This window comes from Phalaenopsis equestris, unplaced genomic scaffold (genome assembly GCF_001263595.1).
Source record: "Phalaenopsis equestris unplaced genomic scaffold, ASM126359v1 Scaffold000250, whole genome shotgun sequence".
In the NCBI taxonomy this organism is placed as follows: Eukaryota; Viridiplantae; Streptophyta; class Magnoliopsida; order Asparagales; family Orchidaceae; genus Phalaenopsis; species Phalaenopsis equestris.
Window position 1 is genome coordinate 293,731 of NW_018164692.1, and position 24,598 is coordinate 318,328.

General features: G+C 35.8%; 1 protein-coding gene across 4 annotated transcripts; it reads right to left on the minus strand.

The window, feature by feature from the left end:
* Window positions 1-20: 20 nt before the first annotated feature.
* LOC110024170 lies at window positions 21-23,050 on the minus strand. 4 transcript variants are annotated; one of them, XR_002293974.1, is made up of 5 exons: window positions 22,754-23,050; window positions 19,732-19,808; window positions 14,441-14,604; window positions 1,002-1,069; window positions 21-643 (listed from the first exon to the last, which is right to left on the minus strand). XR_002293974.1 is itself a non-coding variant. In XM_020723975.1 (3 exons), exons 1-3 carry the CDS (start codon window positions 23,045-23,047, stop codon window positions 571-573), a joined length of 435 nt encoding a protein of 144 aa, XP_020579634.1. In that variant the 5' UTR covers window positions 23,048-23,050; the 3' UTR covers window positions 21-570. The 4 variants fall into 4 exon arrangements, 1 of the variants encoding a protein (XP_020579634.1); XR_002293975.1 differs by lacking the exon at window positions 19,732-19,808 and having other exon boundaries at window positions 14,441-14,479; XR_002293973.1 differs by lacking the exon at window positions 19,732-19,808.
* Between the last annotated feature and the right edge of the window lie 1,548 nt (window positions 23,051-24,598).

Below are 24,598 nucleotides of genomic sequence, written 5' to 3' on the forward strand. Positions count from 1 at the left end.
TTATTTTAGCAATACTGGGGACTACATATTCCAATACAGGATAACGCATCTGGGATTTCTTTTAATGGAAACAGACCAACACTACAGGATATAATTTGCTAGTGCAGAACAGGATTGATGGGAGCTCTGGTCAACCATCTGTTAGCACTATATGATTAAATTACAATCAGTTCTACCAAGATGCAATGATTGAAGGTTCAGCAACAAGAATGAGGGTTTATCTTCTGATAACCATTTTAGCTCCTCAGTAAGTATAATTTTTTTTACAAAACAGCAGGCATCAGTGTTCTGTACTGAAGAAGGAATCAAAAAAAAAAAAGAAAAAAAGAAAAAAAAAATTACCTTGACGATCTTCATGAACAAGTTCATCCCTTTTACTTGGCAAACTCTTGGCGAACGAATCTTCATCGCCTCGATGAATGGTTTAGAACTTCGTCAACTTGGCGCCGGAAAAATTTACAACTAAAAATACTCCCATGTTGTAGGAGTTGGAAGCTTTAAACCCCAAAAATCCTTTAATTTGATCATGCTTTGCCTTCAGGAGTGGGTTGGCAACTCAGACTTAGGCTTCTAGTAATAACATGCAGGCGAAAGAGTGATGTGTTTTTTTACAAGTAACCTGGGGGATCTTAGAAACTTTGCCCTGCAGTCAAGGACAATACTGTTAATAATAATAATTAGGAAGATTTACATACATACCACACAATTCCTTTGTATTTGCATATCCAATACCTAAACTTCATTTTTTGTTTTGCATTTATAGCAATTATACAAGAAAAGGTGCATTTCACTCTTTAAAAGTTAGTAATAATGGAATTGTTCATGTGATAAGAGAATGATTTGGGCCTTGTAAATATAAAAATCAAAGTTTACGTGTTACATATACATGAAATTTGTGTCGTATGTATGTAAATGCCCCTAGTAATTAAAAAAAAAAAAAAAGGTTACAAGGCTCAGAATTAAGTGATTATCTTGAGCAGTTGAAGGCTAAGCTAGCTTACCTTCTATGAATTTGAATATGTTGAACAGATTCTTTGGTACTCTCTCCATTGATGGTTCCAGAACCTACCTGAAGATATTTTACAAAAAATATAAAGTTGTGATTACAAAGAAGATTGAAATTCAAAATTCGTAAAGCATATGGGGCCACTGTATATTCAGTGTTATTAACATTCACGTTCAGAATGAATTTACAAAAACAGAACATCATGGGAATATAATGGATTTTCGGTTGTACAAACTAGAACTGAGAACTTTGGCGACCAATGTTATGGAAGTGCCGGTTATATTCAGTTATAGGAAAAAGAATGTGAAATGGATCTATATAGTCAGCATGAACATAGGCAACTGAATGTGTGCAGAGGAGTAAATCAATTTTATTGATATACAAACAATTCTTATTACCTTCTCAAGGATTAATTGCTTTGGAAAAAAACTTCTATTCATGAGACTTGTGTTTAGATGGAGCTTTACAACTTTCTTTATAAAGAAAACCTTGACTTCTTCTATCTTTCCTATTTACAAATAGGACCCTAAAATATATACAATTCTTAACACAACCGGTAAAGATGGGCAAAAAATATTCACTAAGCTCATCTTGCCACAAAACCAAGATAGATCTAATGAGTTTAAGTCCCTTGGTGAGTCAATCAGCTACTTACTATCTAATAGCAACATGACATCTTCAGTACTACACTATTCAACTTCTCCTTGATGAAGAACTTATCAATCTCCACATGCTTGATTTTATCATGCCGGACCGGGTTATTGGCAATGTTGATTACTAACTTGTTGCACCACAACTTCATTTGAGCTCCGTGGTCCACCTTGGGCTCTACCAATAGAGCTCACAACCATAACATCTCAACAACTCCTAAAGCCTTGGTACTGTACACTGCCTCCATCATCGACCTCGCAACTACTGACTGCTTCTTGCTCTTCCAAGGGACCAAATTGCCTCGTACAAATATGCAGTATCCTAATGTGGACCTTCTGTCATCAGCACAGCTAGCCCAATCAGAGTCACAGTAGCCCTCAATGCCTAAATACCCATTTTTCCTGAAGATCAACATCTTCCCTAGTGCACTCTTCAGGTACTTCAAAATTTGATACATTGTATCCATGTAAACCTTCCTCATATCATGCATGTAGCGACTTACTGCACTTACTGCAAATAATATATCAGTATGAGTGTGACTAAGATAAATGAGGCGACCTACCAACCTCTGATATCTCTCACAATCAATTGACTCTCTTGCATCTGCGCTCAACTTTTCCTTCTGATCAATTGGTAAAACTGCAGGCTTGCATCTCAGCATGTCTATCTCTGATAGCAATTCTAGCACAAACTTTCTCTGAGATAGAATAATCCTCTTTACTCCACGAGCCACCTCAATCCCAGAAAAATATCTAAGTTGTCTCAGATCCTTCACCTCAAACTCTTTGCTCGGACTTGCCTTCAGCTAAGTAATATCTCCCTCATCAACATCAGTGACCATCATATTATCCACATACACAGCAATAATAATAATGTGACCGCCATGTTGTCGAAAGAACACTTGTTGGCATCAACGTTTGATGTCACAGGGTGTCCACTTGATTGGCTTGGGATGATTCACTGATCACTTATAACATCTTGTAGCTTAAGACATCCATCTAGCCACCTCGTGTGAGTGTTTGGAGCAAGAAACCAGGTCCGCGATGGTTTGACCTTGTCCGGAAGAATCTACAATTGGACGAAGACATGAGGCATCTTCGAAATCTATTCCGGTGCTTAGAGACCATAACATAATCATATGTAGTCTCTTGCAGTCAAAGGAACCCATCGAGGCATCCTGTGCGCGTTTCCGGGAAGATTGGGTTTTAGAATGCCCTAACAGCGTCATGGTATGGAGCAATCGTCGGCAACAAATCCACTAATGGAAGGTTGATAAAAATATCCATTTTTGGAGTTATTGGACCGCATTTCAATCATATTTGATTCCCCATAACTTTTGGATCAAGAAAATCCTTTGTCGGGCGTTTCTAATGAAAATGAGGTTTCGATGCTAGACTAGTGCCAATGCGCACAAAACTGCTCCAAATGTCTAAACAAAGGCTTGGACAGGCAGGCACAAACCTTCTGACGCCTAGGCGCCAGTCCTGGGACGTCTAGGCACCCATAATGCTCTCAAACAGCATTTCCCAAGACCTAGGAAAATAGGCGCCACCACCCCTGTTGGCACGGAGGCACCTGACCTAGAGTCAGGGGTCAGGGGACCGGCCTGCTTCCAGGTGATGATTTTGGGGCACAATTTCTACGATTTTAACCCCAGCACACCTCCCTAGGCAGCCTGAATTGCAAGTCTTCTTGGCTACTGTAGAGATTTGTTGAGCGGGAAGATAAAGGGTGCATTGCATGAGTTTTAAAATTACATTAAAATATTGTATTTTCGCATGCGTCATCGATCGGCCAACCACTTAATTAGTGCAATCAGTACATTTTCCCGACGATGCGATCAATTGATCTCCACCGGTTTGATCGCATTCAATCAACTATCCTCTATCGATCAGCAGCTCACATCGGTCTGATCGACCACTTCCCTCAACTCGGACCATCAGCCGCCACCAGCCCGATTAATTCGATCTACCCTTCTTTTTTGCCTCGACCGATCAACCACCACCGGTTTGATCGGTCATCCACATTGGTTCGATCCCGATCAATTCGATTGACCCATCTTTGTACACTCAACCGATCGACCGCCACCGATCTGATCGGTCCGACCGGCTCTTTTTGTCAATCTACCACTTCCGTAGACTCAAACGATCGGCCGCCAATGACCCTTTCAATTTGATCGTCCCTTCTTTGTCGGCTCAACCGATCGATCGTCATCGGTCTGATGGGTCCGACTGGCTCTATTTCATCGATCAGTCATCCACATCGGTTGGCTGACCACCTCCTTTGACTTGAATGATCGGACGCCTCCAGCCCTATCAATTCAATCAACCCTTTTTGTTGATTAGATTGATTGACCGCCATAGGGCTGATCGGTCCGGCCGGCTCTTTTTTGTTGATCGGTCGTACACATCGGTCTGATCGACCACTTCCGTCGACTCGAACAATCGGCCGCCACTGGCCCAATCAATTCAATCGACCCTTCTTTGTCGGCTCGATCGATCGGTTGTCGACTCTTTTTCTTCGATCGGTCGTCCACATCGATCTGATCGACCACTTCCATCGACTCGAACGATCATCCATCACCGGCCCGATCAATTCAATCGACCCTTCTCTGTCAGCACGATCGATCAACTGTGAGAGGTTTGATAGATTTGACCGGCTCTTTTTTGTCAATTGGTCGTCCACATCGGCCTGATCGTCCACTTTTGTCGACTCGAACGATCGACCGCCACTGCACGAACAATTCGATTGACTTTTTTATGTCGGGTCGACCGATCAACCGCCACCGGTTTGGTTGATCCAACCAGCTCTTTTTCATCAATATAGCATCCACATTGATCTGATCGTCCACTCCTGACCCAACCCGCAAATACACAAATATTTATATTCCAGAATATGGTCAAAAACTTGAACCAATTTATATTTAACGGCTAGAGCAACAAATGTAATGTTATAAAAATTAAAGTAATATTTTTTACACTATAGGTACTACTCAAGTACACGTATCGTTTCAAGTAATATAGAGTTTTTTTTAAGAATCTCAGTATCTATACCACGAGGAAAGAGTAATTTTTATATATGTGACTAAGAGAAACTTTTAGAATAAATTCTAGGAAAATATGAAACCAATCCAAGTGCGAAATAAAGTTTACTAATCCCTATAAGTGCAGATTAAAAGTAAATGCAGAGACTTGAAAATAACTAAGATTTAGAAAATGCAATATAAATAAAGAGTCTCCTTACAAATAATTCATAATCAGTGTAGGAATGCAAATGTTTAGAAGTTTAACTGATGTATTATGAAAAATAGGAGCAACCTTATTATTTACCTCTTTCGAGGATAAAGAACATTAGTTAATCTAAAGTTTGTGTCATCAAGTATAGGAGTGTTGGGTAGGTTCTAGCCTCTCACCTCTAGATTACTCACTGTGTTCTCTCTATAGGACCTACTAGTGACCATTAATTTCAATCTCTAGACTAAATTGATAAAAGAATCCAGTCTATCACCCTAGAAACATCAATTCTACATCCATCAAATCTTATTTCTCTATCTATTTGAACTCCCTCTCAGGCGATTATCATGACTCTTTTCTAAGTGAAATGTCGTACTCATTAGTTAAAAAAAATCTTAGCTCTTTGGTTCTGTAAGTTTCTCAACAAATTTTAACAAAAAAAATGATCAGTTTTCAAAGTAAATGAAAATTTGGTAAAAATATAATCATAAATTTGTGGAATAAAAAGAAGTTCTAAACAAATCAAATCTACAACATAATTACTTCTTATTGCAAGGAGATAGAGGAAAACTATTCAGAATTCATCGGGATATAAAAACAAAACATACTTAAATGCAACATACAAAAGAAAATATATAAAAACTTAGTCAAATGTTTCCCCAAGCACTCATTCGAAGTTCCCTGACTTTTCTGACTCCACAAAACTCACAATACTCCAGAAATCACAATGATTAACAAAGACTCAATAAGGTGGTCGCCCACTCTAAATGAGATCCTCTCTTTCTCAAAACAACTCCAAAACTCCTCTATTTTGTCCATAATTAATCCCAATATATAGAGCTTCGAAAATCACTAAGGATTGCTTCAGACACCTTTTCAAAATTCGTCCAAATTCAATGAATATAAGTGTAACCGTTTCTGGCGCCTAGGTGCCAAAATGTTGCGCCTAGGAGCCAGCCTCGATTTTCATCTGGCGCCTAAGTGTCAGCTCAACTGTTTTTGGCAATAAACTTGACTTGGCCCATTTTGCTCCTTTTTTATGTATTTTTGCTCTTAAACTCTTTTTCTTATAGCTGTAACCAAATAACAAAAAAAATACATTTCATTAAAGCATAATATCCTCAAAAACGGGTATAAAATGTGCATATAAAAAGGTAATTTTAAGGCGCATCAACTCCCGTCAACTCAAACGATCAACCGCCACCGACAAGGTAAATTTGATCGACCTTTTTTTATCGGCTCGACCAATCGATCGCCCTCGGTTCGATTGGTCGGATCAATTCTATGTTGTCGATCGGTCGTTCACTCCGGTCTGATCGACCACTTCCGTCAACTCGAAAGATAGGCCGCCACCAACCCTGTTTGTTGATTGACCGTTCACTCTGGCCCGATGGACCACTTCCATCGACTCAAATGATCGACTACCACTGACTCGATCAATTTGATTGACCCTTTTCATCAGCTTGACTAATCGACAACTGTCGGTCCGATCAGTCGATCGACCATTTCTTCATCGATTGGTCATCCATGTCAGTCCAATCGACCACCTCCATTTGCTCGATCAATCGACAACCACCTGTTTGACGTATTGATCTACTCTACTGGAATTTCGAATCATTACATGATTGTCACATACTGCTTTATGAACACATTCACACCACGCATTTTGTTGTGTATCCGTGAGCACTCGCCCCCTCTCATATGCTCATCATGGGTCTACATACCACTTCGTCACATTACTTCATACCTATCTCGTGACATCCATATGTCACGATGCACCACATCCTGTATGATTGCATTCACACTTGTGCACTCTTATGTGTTTGCTTGCATGGCTTCTTGTATGTTCATGACTTGTATGCTTGAGGTTGTATGCATTTATATTTGTGTCCTCACACACGTATTCCATACATTCATATATCATGTGAGTGGATGGCTTGCCACCAAGCCCATTTGGTGTAGACTTCTATCCAACAACAAATATATCGCCCTTTCACTTCCTACGACACCATTCTCCGATTCACTGCCTACTCAGCACAGTCATTCTCCGATTCACTGTCTCATCGGAACACTCATTCTCCAAGTCACTACTTCCTTGGCACACTCATTTTCTGAGTCACTTCCCCCGAGTCGCACTCATTTCTGAGTCATTCTCCTCGACACACTAACTCCCCAGTTACTGCCTTCTCGGAACATTCACTCACACTTGTGTTGCATTCGCATGCAATACTCCGCACATTCAGCGCATTCATCATTAGCATATACCCCCATATACTTGTGACGAATGTTTGCTACCTTCTGATCAATCCTACCCCGACAAGACGATCACACTACACTAAATCACCTTGCATCTGCATTTACATTCCTGATCGTCTCGATGATGAAGCTGGCTCGTTAGTTGAGTGACCCTCTGCTAGTCACGACGCAGCAACTAATATTGCCCGCGATGATGTCTGGATGGGTAATACTAGTTATAGCACCAAGAACCAGCATGTGTATGTTATGCAAAGCTTCCAAGAGATTTAATAGATGTCACTTAGGCTTTATATTACTTATAAAATATTTAAAACTATAAAAATTTATAATTTTATTACACATGCATCATGTTTTCAAAATAAATTTTGAAATTACTTGCACCCCTACCTTAGACTATATATAAGGTCAACCCTTTTAAGACTTAATTTTTTACAAAACTTGCATCTAGTGGGACCTCTTAGAATCCTTGGATCCTTAGGATGGGGCCAGAGATAGCGACCCCATCAAAACATACGCCAACATTCTGACTTAACCTTGCACTCACTTAGATGTTGTGTTAGGACACTACGTTAGATGGTGTGCTAGGTTAAGGACTAGGGTGCTAGGTAGTCATTTTCAATGCCCTGTCTATAGTCCTCTGCTGGTTTAGTTGCCCTGACCAGACATCACATTTTGCGCTTTTGGTGTGTTTGCATGTTTTCTGTTTTTTTTAGATATGTGCAGTAGTACAGTGAGTCATGCATAAAACACACACTCACATGTGTGACAGGGAGGAGTAAGTAATACTTATGATTAAGTATTTTCTACAGGTGCCACTAAGCTACTCCCACTAGACATGGCTCATATGTGTTGCATGTAAATAGTTATAAATACTAACATTAGGAGAGTTTTTTTTTTTTACTTTTCTTATGCACTTTTCATAGTCTTTAGGAGAATCTTGTATTAGAAATAAGATATGGGCACGAGTTTCTAGGCGTCAAAAAGATGGAACCACTTGACAGGGACCAGAAGCTGCTTGCTCATATCTCGTACCTTCTAAATCACATTATATATAGAATTAGGATCAAGTGTGTACTTATGCGGTCTCAAGCCGCCTTTTTCTGTTTCTAAAATATCTTGTCAACCTAGGGGCATGGGTCTGTTCTATATTTTTGTTTGACGTTTCCTTTACATTTTCTATTGCATGTTTATATGTTTGAAATTAGTTTCACCCTTTTTAACCTTGTGTTTTTGTTTGGGAATCGTGCGGATCACGTAGGCTTTTCAGGATCTAAAATTTTATAAGCATTCTACAAAAATTTAATAATAAAATTTTAAGACTAATTAAAATTTAGACTTAAAATATTTAAAATTTTTCAAAATCTACACTTTATTTATGCATGGCCTTCGGGCCGGATTTAAAACATGTTGCATTGCATGATTATATCCCCGTCATAATTAAAATAGTCTTTACGTTTAGGACTTGTTAGCTAACTACATCAAATTGCATGTCCAGAAGAGAAATCTCAATGTCTCTTCAACCCAACTGATTGAGCATAAGTTTTATACTTAATAGTTGTCTAGAACGTTTAGAGTGTTAGAGGCTTCCCCAACCCAGCGAGGAGTAAATCATTTGTGATAGCGTTCCAGCTTCGTTAGCCATACCTTTCGTTTCTTTCTACTCCAGCGGTATCCTCGCCACTTTAGCAGGTAAAAGTCTCACATATGCTCTTCCTACCTATACAGAGTCATAGGATTAGAGTTTCCTTCTCTTGGTCTTAGAGCTATCAATGTTCTCTTGGACGACGAAATTCATAGATTGTTGATGAGGGGGTCTCTGGTTGTGTTGAGTCGACTACCTTCACAACCAGGTAGACTTGGGATGACGGATTCATGGTATTCTGATCCAGTTATCTCTACCTAATTAGGATTGCTCCACCTTTCTTTTGCTACTCACTTTGACGCATCATTGATGTCATCACGTAGGCCAGGATTGTGGATAGATTGCCACCAATTTGGGATATGATGATTCACACTCTACCCTTATGACCCGATTTAGCCTTGGAAGCATAGTGTGGACCCTATGGGACCACCCGGTTATTTCATAGGCACTGATTGTCGATAAGCCACCATCCGTATGGGATTGTGCAGGACTTACTCTCTGCTCATATGGATCGGCGCGAGCATTTAAGGCTCGGAATTAGAAAGACTGGGAGTAAAAGTCCTTGAAGACTGTTTCAAACTATACAGTGACTTCCACAGTTTACATACATTGCTTATTGTTTGGTTTGTGTCAAAGTCTAGGGTGTACACCTCCTCTAGCAAATCCTCATGAAGAAATGCATTCTTCACATTTGGTTGGTGTAACATCCATTCACTATTTACATACAGAGAGATGAATATTCTAATTCTGCTCATCTTTGTCATTGGTGCAAATGTCTCATCATAGTCGATGTCATACGTCTGACTATACCCTTTCGCCGTCAACTCTGTTTTGTAGTGATTAATCATTCCTTCTGGAGTTTACTTCACTACAAATATCCTTTTACACCTGACTATCTTTTTTTCAATTGGTAGAAATGGGAGCTCCCACGTCTTGTTCTTATCGAGAGCATCAAGTTCCTCCAGCATCGCAACCTTACACTTTGGATCTTCCTTAACTACACTTGAATATAGAGAAAGTATCCAAAGATGCAATGAATGTTACGTATACAAGTGATATGTAAGAGTATGAGACAAATTGAGCAATGTCATGTGAAATATCAAAGCAATCAGGAGAATGATCCACATTACTACGAAATGTCCTCCTTAAAGTCATAGGAGTGAGAGAAGGAAGAGGAATTATATCTGTGTAAATGGATTCCGAGGTGGTTGATGTAAGTGCCTCAGAAGTCAGGGTAGACCGGGACACGGGACTAGTTGGCAAGAGTGGCACGACAAGCATTGTCCCCTCATTTTGCCACCTCCATGTATATATCCTCAGCTCCCTTTGAGCTTGAATTCCACCAACTTCGGGCTCATGTTCCTCAAGGATTAGCTCTTCCTCATTTGATCCTTCCCACAAAGAAAAAAGATATCATTCTCACATGTATCAATCTCTCATCATCATTGCTCTCTCCCTCTTGTCTCATACCTCCATTATCTGATGAGCACCAAAGAATGAGGTCATTTTCAAGAAGTCGTACGGTTGTTTGAATTTTCTAATTCACATCATTACTCACAGTTTCTTCTATATTGGGCTCCAACAAACATACCATTTTTGAGTAGCATAATAACCCACAAAAACACACTTCACAACTCTAGAATTCAACTTCTCTATTGATGGTCTATTTTCATTCACGAAACATACATAATCAAATATCTTCAATGAAAAGATTCTTTCATTATCTCCTTTCAGCAACTCACAAGGAGATCGTCGTTCCAACACTCTTGAATACGTTCTATTGATCAATTGAGTAGTAGTCAAAATTGTTTGCCCCACATGTATTAAGACATTTATCAAGATCATCATGCTTTGGGCTACCTTTATAAGGGTATATATTCTTCCTCCCTGCTACTTCATTTTTCATCGATGTGTACGAAAATTTGGTTTGACGTTGTATCTCTTGGGTTGTCATGTACTCTTTAAACGCCTTGTTGGTATACTTTGTCAAATTATCAGACCTCAATATCTTCATTACTGCACCACATTGAGTCTGAATCGCCCCGGGAAAGTCTTTAAAGCAAGCAAGAACATGACTTTTCTTGTTCATCAAATATAACCAAGTAACACAAGAAAAGCAATCAATAAACTTCATTAAAGTTGTAGAACAAGGTCTCCATACATCTAAATGCACCAAATCAAAAACATAAGAACTTACCAGAACGAACATAAAAACTCTGGCATGCTTACCAAACTTACATGCATCACCATAAGTTTTTGTTTATTTACCTTCTCATATAAAGACATATGAATGGGTCAGAAGACTCAACGAAGAGTATCCTAAGTGCATGTAATGTAGCATCAACACAAACTCCACACTCCTCCCAGATTCTCTTACTCCAACACACTTTATCATGGATGTTAGCACTAGAGTCCACTATACCACGTGTCAATCCTAAGTCTCCGACCAATCCCCTTCTCGTGAAAGATCGCCTTAGGAATATCTAAAGAAACAACACATTTTAATTGGAGAAAAAAAGCACTAATGGATCACTGGAATTGAATAAGCATGCAAATCAATCGACCAAATCATAGAATTGGTACATCTTACTATACCCTTATCAACCACAGTTTATGTTGTACCATTAGCGGTCTGAATGCTCTCTGGAACTGTAAATGAGTATATGAAGCGAACTCACTATTATTACCTGTCATACGTCTATGTTGCACCAAAATATACTATCCATTCTAGTGATCTTATGGTGGATATAGAAGCAACAAAATGTGTATGACAAGTACCTTTGACTGAGTCAGCATAAGTAGCAGTGTTCCTCTTTGATGAAGATAAGATAGACGCATCCTTAGTCACATCACCTTCTGCTCTCTGCTTCCTCTTCAACATCTCCAGGAACTCGTGATCCTCGTCGGTAAAGATCACCCATGTTTCTCCCTCATTCTCCGCTACCATCAGATTTGCTCAATATCCCCCTCTTCCAACCCTTTGGCCCCCACAGTTACGATCACGACCACTACATTGTTTACATCCACCCGTCTCTCTCTCCTTGGGTGGCTTGGGTGGCTTGGGTGGCTTGGGTGGCTTGGGTGGCTTTGGTTGGCTCAGGTGTCTCACTTCTCCATGGTTGTAACACCTGTGCGTCTCCCCCATGAACACCCGTCATACCTTAACTCGAGAAAGCCAAAGCTAATTGCATACCTGGAAGTCCACTTGACTCAGAGTGTAGCCTCATTAGACTCTCCTCCTTTAGCATTGTTGCGATAACCTCATCCAGTGATGGAATCCTTGCCTGGGCTAGGAAAAATTGTCTCCTTTGATCAAAGGCCGAGTTCAGATGGGCCAGAAACTGCATAGTCCTCATCTGTGCAAAAATCCCCCCCTTCTTGCACCCCAGATCACCACAACTCAACCTAGGTGAGAAGTGATCAAGATCTTGCCACAACCACTCAAAAACTATGGAGTACTTCTGAATCGATTTATCACCCTGAAACACTGTCTCTATCTCAGACTGAATCCGGAACACCCTCATGCGGTTCTCAACTCCAACATAGATCTTCAACTTCACCCAAATGTCGCTCACGTTTCGAATGTCATTTACTAATGAGACAATCAATGGGACTATCAAGTTGAGTAGCCAGGTGTGAAAAAGATACGTGTGGTCCTCCACTCAGAATTTCTTATGCCCTTTCGATTTCATTTATTTATGAGGATTACAGTTAATGACTGAATGTCATGAAAATTTCTAGAAATGTATTAATATTTTGTAATTTCTTCTATCTATAAATATGAGAATTCTGAGTCATACTAGATTGGATTATGGTATGAATTAAATTCTTGGTTTAGATCAAAAGACTCCACCTCGTCATCTATTCTAGAATTTGATCTTTGAACAAGTGAGAGACTTAAATTTCAGAGGAACTTATCATCTACTCTTCATGAGGCTTGCTTACCTTAGCCTTTACCTTCATTTTTCGTCTTTTTCATCTTCTCCATTACCTTTTCAATTGTTTTTAAGTTCAATTTGCATCAACATTGGGTTGTTTGGTTTGGTCATTAATCTAATCTAATTGACCAATAGCACAAAACCCAAATCAAAAAAGTACATGCTGAGGGAGAATGGTAAAAAAATAACGCAATTAACAATGAAGAAAATAATTTTACTGATAGATTTTGCACTTACTGAAGATCAATAACATATAACAAGAGAAACATCACTAACAATGATTGCTAATTTAGCATTTGATAAAAGTATTCAATGCATTGCACGCATTGTTGTGTAAAGTTTTTAAAACTGGCCCTGCCTCAGAAGGAACAAAGCATAAAAGTTTAGTTACGGTCTCTATGCCTAAGAGCCAAAAATATTAGACAAAAAATTAGTCAAGCGCTTCAGAGACGAATTCATGCCAAAAGAGAAATATTAAATATGTATATATTTAGCTCTGGATCAAATTTTAAAAGTAGTAGGAAACTTTTAATCCTGTTTAAGTAGAGGACAAAGAAATTCAACCTTAAGGTGTTTAATATTTTTAAGCAACAGTCTTGCCATTAAATATTTCAAAACAAGAAAATAGTACGAAGTTCAATTGAAATGCTCTCTTTCTCCTAAGCTTGAGCATCCTATATGGCTGAACTGCACAAGTAGACATATACTAATTGATGCAGAGAACAACCAAAAGCTATTAATGCAACAAGATGGTATGCAATATAAATAAAAATGATTGAAGGTATTTTTTTTATGGATTCTCGGAAGCCGGAGCAAAAAAAAAATGCACAAATTTATAGCATGCAAATCCACAGAAAAGAACCCTGTCACACACCAAAAAAGATTATTAGTTCCAATGACGAAAACAGAAAATAAAAGAACCAAATCTATGTGAAATACCAACGCATCTCGTAGGAGAACTTTCGATCACCCATAAACTGCTCTCATCAGGTTTTATAAAAAGAACAGATATCAAGAACAATACCACAAGTGATTAAACCTGATCTCAGTTGCCAAAAACTATATTACTATGAGAATAAGAGAGAATGAAGAACCTAATAATCAAAGCTTAACTTGAATAAAGACATCCAATAAAACTTACAAGAAAAAAAGTCTTCACACCCAAAGGAAAAATACTAATCAATAGCCAAAGGCCTCACAGGTATTTTGACACCTTACATACAGATTGATGTGAGATAGCAAATTTTCTAACAAAAGAAAAAACAAACGGACATAAAGCTGATTTCTTAGTTTTCAACCAAGCTAAGAATATATGAAACAGACCATGGAAGATTACCTTAAGATAGACTCATTATAAGGTACATTATCAGTAAAAATACCTTGCAATACATAAACAAAAAACGTGAGCCTGAAATTTGAAGTACCAAATCTCTCATTATACCTTACGACGGCCCAATAATAAGGAACAGCCTTGGGGATTTATCACATAATCGCTTACAAAACCCAAAATAGAGGTGAATGGCTTTTGAAGCATCATATTTGTTATCATAAGGTATGACCACATAAACAAAAGCATACTGTATAAAAGATGATGGGCTAAAGATCCAATAGGACTATAAAGACGCAAAAAATAATTCCAATAAACTCAAATAGAATTAAAAATAAGAGATAACAATGCAAAGTAACAAGCTTGCATTTTGGACGACAACCATACTTTGAGCCCACTCTACCGGTGCATGGATGGGAGATGCCACTGTTATTGAGAAATTTATATTATGTAGTGAAAAAAGTAAGTTCCATTCCATTTTCTTTTGCTTGCATTTTGGACGACAACCATACTTTGAGCCCACTCTTCCGGTGCATGGATGGGAGATGCCACTGTCATTGAGAAATTAATATTATGTAGTGAAAAAAGTAAGTTCCATTCCATTTTCTTTTGCATCATAAGCTAACGTTACACTAATAATAATAATAATAATAATAATAATAATAATAATAATAATAATAATAATAATAATAATAATAATAATAATAATAATAATAATAATAATAATAATAATAATAATAATAATAATAATAATAATAATGATAATGATAATAGTAATAGTAATAGTAATAATAGGTGCATGGATGGGAGATGCCACTGTTATTGAGAAATTAATATTATGGAGTAGTGAAAAAAATAAGTTCCATTCCATTTTGTTTTGCATCATATTACACTAAATAATAATAATAATAATAATAATAATAATAATAATAATAAGTAGTAGTAATAGTAGTAGTAATAGTAGTAATAATAATAGTAATAATAATAATAATAATAATAATACTAGTAGTAGTAGTAATAGTAAGTAATAATAGTAATAGTAATAGTAATAATAATAATAGTAATAATAATAGTACTGGTAATAGTAATAATGATAGTAATAGTAATAATAATAATAATATTAGTAATAGTAATGGTAAGAGTAATAATAGTAATAGTAATAATAATAGTAATAATAATAATAATAATAGTAATAGTAGTAGTAACAATAATAATAATAATTCTGATACTTTAAAACCGTCTCCAAATAGTTAGTTGTCTATTGCAGCATAGATTATCTTTAATGACAAGAATAAGCACTATAATATATAGTGGTAATATTTACATGGCCAAACATCAATCTTTCAATAAGATGATACCATCAAAGAAAAAAACAAATTAAAGCATAAACCTCTCTTCACACCAAGTCTTTCTTTTTGTTCATTGTGCTATTGTAGGATTGTGTTGTCGCATAAAAAATAATTTCATGCTACTTTTACAAAGACAAAGAAGTTGTTAACAAGTGTTTCCCATACATTTAAAATCACAGAGAAGATGAATGCACGCTGGCTCCGCAATGCCCATTTAGGCAGGACAAATCAAAATGATTTATGATCCCATCAGACCAGTCAACCGGGAATAATGCACGGGGTGAAGCATGCTATTTTAAACAAGACATAAAATATTAAAAAATTATAAATGAAAATGTATATAAACCTAAAAGACTAATGAATTGAAAACTAAAACATAATACTAATACAAACAGCAAAAGTAATGTTTATGTTCAAGTGCTCATTACCTCAACCACTTAAAATTCACAATATTAAAATTATTTTTCCAAATCTATAGTTTTATTTAAAAATTAAACGAACCAATAGTGATAAAGATAATTAATACTCACAAAGGCATTAGAAAATGTCGAGCAACAAAAAAAAAATTAGAAATAGCGAAGTCTGGGGCAATGGCAAGGAACAATATCTTCGTCGCAACCATCTAGAGCTTCCTAGTTTAACGGTGAAGGTTTCCAGGTTGAGTGCAGCTTGCTAAAGTTAAGGCTAGCATGATCAAGCCATAAAAACAAGGCCGAAAGGGTCAAGACTGAAGATTGGATGTAAGGTCTACAGTGCAAGAAAGACAAGATGTGCGGCCTTCTGTGCAAAGAAGAACATGTGTGTGGTCTGTTATGCGAAGAAGAAAAGGCGGATAGTTGTTGAGTGGTTGTATGAGGAAAATAAGTGTGCCACATTTGCAAACTGCAATGCCACAATGTAAGGAAGATAAAAATGCTGCATGCGCTTGTTGTGGGAGGTAGAGACAAAGCAAAATGATGAGACCCTGCGGCTGCTGTGCAGCATGCTGAGCACAATGCCCTATCCAAAAGAGATAACGAAATGAGTGTAAGAGTGTAAGATGATGCCCTAGCCCAAACTAAGTGGCATTGGTGTTTGTGTTTGTGAGAACTACTAAAAATAAAAAATTAAATAATAATAATTTAAATTTAATAATGAAAAATTTATCAAGATTAAATTAGCACGTGCAATAGGGGCTATGTGTCATGCACTATTGCTCTACATAATATAGCATGTTGCAAGTGCCATGTAAATAGTGAGAGTGTGCCATGCCAAGTTTTTTCCAGTGCACTACGCCACATCATGGCGCCATTAACATATATAAATAGCATAACCATGAAGTTGATGCATTTTTATGAGCTTTATGAGTTTAAATTTTAATAATGTGAATTTCATGACAATAAATATATGATTGAATGCAAGATTTGCAAGAATTGTACTTAACTCGTTGCATGAGCATAAATTGAACAGGATATACATTCACTAGACATTCACAAGATCAAAAAATCACATCAAAAGGTTCATGAAAGTTTAATGGAGCTCAATACACATGCATTAAGATTTAGTAATGTATTAATGACTTTGAGGTCCATAGGGAATAGAAAACTTACCGGATAAAATAAAATTTAAATTAATTATATATGATAAATTTATATTCCATAGGGAATAGAAAATTTACCAGATGAAATAAAATTTAAATTAATTATATATGCTAAATTTATATAAATGAACTATAACAAATCCAATAACATCATTATTCATTATAATATTTTTTTAATTTTATGTATGAAATTTTCACAAAATTGGATTCTAGGTTGGTTGCATATTCAAATTTTTATATCCAACTCAAATTAAGTTAAATCTTTATTACATTTTTTATGGAGAATTCATAACTTTTTATGCAATCATTTTGAGCTTTTGATTTTACTACCATTGGATCTCAAATGTTGTTTTGAGTCAAAATCACAGATATGTTCATCATTTTTATGCTTATGCTATGTTGAGAAATTAAGCTTGTACTATTTCCAAAAAAAAAATCATGCATTTTACCTGTAGTTGTTAATATAAAATGTAATATTATTTAATTAACAAAATCAAAATAAATAAAGTAGAATTTTACGGCATGATCTTTGCTAAATTTATTAAAACATTTTGAATTTAATATAAAGTTTCTTTGCAAACTTTCTATTGATATTGAATGATTCCAATCAATTATCCTTGAAATATAAATCTAGCATATCAATTTTTCAGATTCATCCTCATATAGCAATCCATTCCCCCCCTTCCCTCTTTTTTTTTTCTATAAATTTGATTGCTTTTATATCATAGGAAACAATTAGCGATCGATTGCAAATATCATGTAGCCATTAATCCTTCCAAAGCAACACAAAGTTGAATCGCGTTTCATGATTGGCCAAAACTTTCATGTGTAGCTAAACCCTCTTCACTCCAAAATCAATAAAGAATAATTAAGAAGCTTATTTTGAGGTCCTTTGATTAGTAGGTATCGGCCAAAATAATAAAGCGAAAATCTTCAACAAATGCTTGATTTCGATGACTCCACTTACCTTTATTCGGCATCATTGAAATTTCATTCTAATGAAAGCTTTAAATTTTATGATATTTTGCTTTTGTATTTATTTTTGCATCGCGACAAATTAACAATCCATATAATAGTAGTTTATTGGTTCCTAAACAATTTTTAAGCTTATTTAGGCTTGGAAAAACCAATAAATAAGATTCTACTTTGTATATTCAAATTCATAGAATAAAACTTTTTACTACTATAAATTTCGCATGAAAAAATTTTGTGGCTGCTTTAATCTTTAGTGTAGCTTGGCGGTTGATCCCTTGGAGCATTGGTTAGTCCTCAATTATTTTTTATCTCTCATAATCCTCTCTCCAAACACATTTCTACTCTCCACCTAGCCAAGCTCGACTAACCCTATATCTTAAGCCTCAATCATCCAAGACAACATCCAACTCCTTCAAAACTCTCATACACATTTCCCCATAACCGCTACAACTTCTCAAAGGCTTAATTCCTCATTAACCCAAAAAGTACCCAAGAAAATAAATGGAAACAATTTCCTTCCGTGAGCAATAAAATTAAAAAATTTACAACTCCAAAACCACAAATCTAAAGCCCATAAAAATACCACCAATAATTTCGTAACATCAAAAATCATTAACCTAGAGTTCCTCCGCATTTTCTTCAAAACCAAAAAAAAAAATTACATTTTTAAATACCTTAAGTATATACCTTAAGTATTATTTTCCTACTACCCGCAAAACCCTACCACACCTTCCTAAAGAAACATCAGTCAAGTTCTTACCTTTACCATCAAGATCTTATAAATTCTACATTAATATTCTAATTGTAATTAATTATGTACTTATTTTCCAAAAATCTAATTGTTATATATTTCCTAGTAGAGGCTCCCCAAGAGTTATATAAATTCAGCATGAATGCTGGTATGAGTTACACAATAAATTCTTCATAATTCTTGCCATGATATCATAATCTCGGCATTTTTTTTAATATGCTGCGACCTTATCATTGTGTTAGAATTTTCAAGCTTCATTACTGCACTTTTTCCTTCTACAATAAATTTTCTCAGTTGCAACCTTTATCACTGTAGACTTAATTCTATTCTTATTTCACTTTGTAAACAATTTCTACCATAATTTCCCTTCTCATATATCAAAATAATAAACATGTTCCCTTGCTCATTGGTTATATTAGAACTACAACTAACAACTCAAATCCAATGAGAGAAATACAAAACATTTATTCAAAATATTATTTGAATAGTAATAATTACCTCAAATGGCCACAATTAGTCCACGCCTTTTTAAAGAAAAAAATTATGTCATTTACTAGGCATCAAACCATAGCAAGGCAATCCCATGTTTCATTGAACACGACGCTTATAAAGCTCCATGGTTCCTAAAATAAGTGATATAAGCATATTCCTTCATTCATCAAAAGAAATATGGGATACAATGAATCAAACGTATTCTAAAGACTCTGATATGATCCAAATTTATGATATCAAAACTAATATGTCATCCACAAAACAAGGAGGATGATCCATCACAAAATACTCAAATAAACTACAAAACCTTTGGCTAGAGATAAATCATTAATCAATTCATCCAAAAGGAATGAGGTCAAGATGCAACCCTCCGCAAAAGTTTTATTAAGAAAATTATATTTATGATTTTCTTGTTAATTAAATGTTTAGTGTTGAAAGTATAAATTTTTATTGAAAGGACGATTTATCTTCCATAAACAAAGTCATTTCCATCATTTTAAAAAATAGAAGAGGAAATGGGAGTGATGATTACCAATAGAGCAATGGCAGATTTGACCTTTATGACAAAAGTTATTGATATCAAACGCCGAGATTCAAATCACCCCTCTCCTGAAGAGCCCAAGCAGCCACATCCAACAAAATTGGTCAACAGAGATTCATTATGGTGATATTTTTCAAAATAGTTAAACATGTCAAAAAAGGATGTTGGAATCTTCAAAGCAAACCATCAAGCAAGGGTTAAAAAATATATAGGAAGAGCAAGCAAAAGAATAGAAATGCATACGTAATATACATGAAAGAAGATGATGCCAAAGATTCGATAACAGAGCTTCACAAAGTAAAAAAGAAAAATTGAAAAAAAAAAAATTGTTGCCACCAGAAAAGCCTCCTATGTCAGATACTTATTCTCTTGCTTTCTCAAGCATTATGTCCACTTCGCGTGCTTTTAAAATTTCTGAGATATTGATTTCCAGCTTTTGGATTATTAAATTAGGAGCCACACGCCATATAATCAACTTTTTTACACAAATTTATTTTGTGCACTTCTTGTCCTATTATTGATGAATCATTGTAGACCTTTACTGGCCAAAGAGGAATTCTTATAAATAAAACCCTCACATTCAAAATGTCCTCTATAAAAATAAATTATTCACCAGCTTGTTATCTATCCAAAAGCATACTACTTATTCCAAATGCAATGTTTTGTTTTACCCTTGACATTGTATATTATAAGAATAAAGCATGAGAAACATGATTGAATTTGTTAAATAAAGAGATAATCTCTATCAATTTGAGTCATCTAATAACCAAAGAAACTACATATTGCCAGTTGTATTTTTTTTTTTTTTTTTTTTTTTGGAAATTTTTTCAAGAAAAAAAAGATATAGCTCGAACACATATTAGCCATATTTTTTTAATTATTCTCAAACTTATATTTCATTTATTATTCAAAAATATTGGTATTAAAGAGTTTTATTGTAATAATTGGGAGTTAGGAAAATACAAACAGAGTAACAAGACCATACATTTTTTTACGAAACATGACTTTAGAAGAAGTTTATCATAATAATAAGTAATGACTTGAAGGGTATAAGACTTCAAAGGTGTTCCCGGAATTTGAAGTCAGAAAATCAAATAAGTTGAATTATTCCATTTGTATGGAGGTTGGACACTCTTGATATAAGATCTTTCCAGCAACAAAAAAAGGGCATGACATACACAATAAAAGAAATAAGCAAGTTAGAATGAAGGTCTGTCCAAAACCCTATAAAAGTTAATCATAAACCTAAAGAAGAAGATGATTCAAAAACACGGGAATAGAAAAACTTTTATCAAAGTCTTAAGTAATTATCAGATATTAGGTCTGACGTTATCTATATTGTTAGTATGGCAAATCAATTCATGCACAATTCGAGTGAATCATATTTAAGGGTTATACATTGAATTACACAATATATGAAAGAATCTAACGTAAAAGAATTTCATTCAAAAAAAGAAAGATCTAATGCTTCAGACTTAAATAGAAGTTGATTATTCAGTGTTAATGATTAATAGGATAATTCTGGAAAGCGCACCTTCTTTTAAGAAAAATGCATGATTTTAATAAGTAACAAAAGCGTAGAGGCTAGATTTAGCACAGAAGTATAATTTAGATCTATGGCATAGAAAATCTACATAATAAAATGGTTGAAGATTATCTTAGAAAATTTAAAGGTCTAATAAAAAGATCCGACTAGGCTTAATTACGAAAACAGGTCAATTGTTAATATTGCACATAATACTGTGCAATAGGACAAAACAAAGCATATTAAAGTCGATAGATATTTTATTACTATAAGGAAGTTAGATAATTGTCTAATTTATACTTTGTCGCCACATATGCACAAATTGTTGATATTCTCATCAAAGGATTATCAAGGTCTATAATTCAAAAACTATCATATAAGCTTGGAATGGATAACATATATTCATTTTCTTAAGGGGGGTTGTATGAAAAAATAAATTCCATTATTTCATGCTCCAACGTATCTGTCCCGACTCCAATCTATATGTCAGTTTCCTTATTCTCTTCATGTCACCTCAGTGATTAGCGATTATTGTTATCACCTCACCAATCCATGGATCATCATAATTATAATTAATTCTATATTTTTATTTCCTAATTAATGTATATTTTCTACTGTATGTTTCCTCAAATTTAATAAATTTAGCACAAATGATGAAATAAAAAATATAACAAATTGGTTGTTAATATTGCACATAATATCGTGCAATAAGACTGAACAAAGCATACTGAAGTTGATAGACCTTTCATTATTATTAAAATGCCAATGGTCTAATTTATACTCAGTTTGTCTCCACATATGCACAACTCGTTGACCTTCTCATTACTGAATTATCAAGCACAATAATTTGAAATTTGACATACAAGTTTAGAATGAACATCTGTTTCTTTGCTCAAGGAGGATTGTGAAAAAATCATAATTCTTCAATTCAGCCTCCAACAAATCCGCCCTAACTCCTGCAATCTCGTCTGTCAGCATTTGTATTCTCTTCATGCCACCACATTGATCCATAAAATTATTGTTGCCACCTCACAAATCCATGAATCATCATATTTATAATTATTCTGCATTTCTATATCCTATTTATAGTATATTTCTATTATCAGTTTTCCTGGACAGTACTAAATTTAGCACAAATTGTGAAATTAAACATACAACAAATTCTCTCCATTTCTAGTCGCTTAGTTTAAATTAAATTTCAACAAAATAAATGAATTGACAAAAATTTCAATATTGAAGTTAAGCTTATCTTTTCATAAACTTATATTTTACAAAATAATTAAGTTTATATTTTCATAGCTCATGTTTGTAAAGTAATAAACTTCCTTTTTCATAATTAAAAAAATTAGGAGTTAACTAAAGTATTTGCACAGTTAACTATATTTAAAATGATGTAAAGATATGGCAAGGTAATGCAATTAATTAAGCATCAAAATCATAAGAAAAAGCGAAAGTCAAAAAAAAAAAATTTTTTACGAAAACTCTTACTTCATTGTGCGGCTCAGCATTCTCGTTCTGCTCCCGTTCCTTCAACTCGGCCAGAGGCCGTAGCCTCTCGGCCCTCTCCTTCTCCACAATAAACTTTTCTGCCGAGCCAAATTTTCTCTTCTTTCTGCTTACATTCCACACCTTCTCCCTTCTTTTCGACACCATCCCCTTCCTGAAATGTTTCTCCGTCTTCCAACCCGGCGAGCTAGTATCAATCACCGTCACAACCGTGCCAGTACACACTGAAGGATCCCAGGAGGCTGCCTGCCCTGGGCCCCCCCGCATCCTCTTCATCTTCTTCCGCTGTTGTCCGCGCTGGAAAGTGACAATGCCAAAGCCCCGCCATCAACACTGGCCGAAGCAGAAGGCACGCACGCCCTAGGATTTAACTGCTTCCGCACTCCTTTCAGACATGCAGCCGAGTTGCGCGGGTCTCCCATAACGAAGATCTCAGAGAGAACGTTGCTCATCAGAGAGAATAGGCGCTGCTCCTTCTCGAAGAATGTCCCCTTCCGGAACTGCAGCTTCTTCTCGCCGAGAGGGTGATCAACCACGACCTCTCGATTCAAAGGAGTGGGCTTAGGGTTGGAGTTCGAGTAGAGAAAGTGGTCGAGATCGAGGTCGGCGGGGACGGTGAAGCCCTTGCAGGCGTGAAGGCGATCAAGCCAGCTGGTTGTGGATCTTGAGGTGGGGATCGAACAGAACATTTTTGGAGGTTTGAGGACCAATTTGCACGACGAGCTCGAGAAAAGCTTTGTAACTGCCAAAAGAGGGGGAAGCCGATCCAACATGGATCTTCAAAACGAAAAATTATTACATACCTTCACCTCAATCAAAACACTCCCCCTATCAAAAGTACCAATCTAACTTTTTTTAAAAAAACAAATTTTTTGATTGGAGGTTATTTCAATGTAACACTAGAGAAAATGTGAAAGTATAACTGCGTAATATGAAAGTATAACTGCGTAATATGAAAGTATAATCACAGAGGATATTGACCCCAAATAACATTGAAATAACTCTGCAATATCCTTCAATAACATTCGCAGAGGTTTTTGAGAAATTATTGGGAGAGGATTACCCACTGAGAGCTGTGTGTTCTCCGTATGTAAATATTTCTCGGATATTAGACGCCGAGCAAGTTCACCACATTATCATACCAACCCTACACACTCACAGCTATTAGACTTGTCTGTCGGCGAAAAAATATTACATCAGAACTCCGGTTGCATCTGGAGTCTAATGGTGGGGCGCTACATATAAAGTGGGTCTAACAAATTTTAACACCGACCAATCCCAGTGTATTACGACAAACTCGCTTTACATATAGCGCCCCACTATTAGACTCTGGATGCAAATTACATATGGAGTCCTAATGTAATATTTTCTCATCTATCAGCGGGACTCGGCGACCTTTTCTCCCAAAAGTCTCAGTAACATATGATCTCATTTAATTGCTCTCGCTAGTACTAAATATTTAAGTGAGTTTTTTCGATCAAATTTTCCCTTGTTTCTTGAGCCCTTCTATTGAGCTCAACTGCATCCATCAAGTTCGTTGAATATTCCTTCCTGATAGAAAGAAGGAAAACTCTGTTTCATTATCTTTCATTATCTATTTATTGACTGCATGATGTCCATGCCTAGGACGTTATCAACGATGAGTTTTAATAAGCCCTCTACACAATCCACAACCAAACATTTACTTTTTATTTTTAGCCCTATGAACACAAGTAAATTATAGGAGGAATAGATATGAGGGAAATAAGAGAAAGTCCTCTCTCTCTCTCTCCTCCCTTCCCTTTCTCACCACCATTGATAATGGCAAGCACACTCAGAATTCCACGG

Excerpts from the sequence above, each read along its gene's own strand:
- LOC110024170 (XM_020723975.1), bottom strand. The coding sequence starts at position 23,047 with ATGAAGAGGATGCGGGGGGGCCCAGGGCAGGCAGCCTCCTGGGATCCT. Across the intron at positions 1,070-22,753 it reads ATGCTGAGCCGCACAATGAA|GTAGGTTCTGGAACCATCAA; the intron begins GTAAGAGTTTTC and ends AAATATCTTCAG. Across the intron at positions 644-1,001 it reads CATATTCAAATTCATAGAAG|GGCAAAGTTTCTAAGATCCC; the intron begins GTAAGCTAGCTT and ends CCTTGACTGCAG.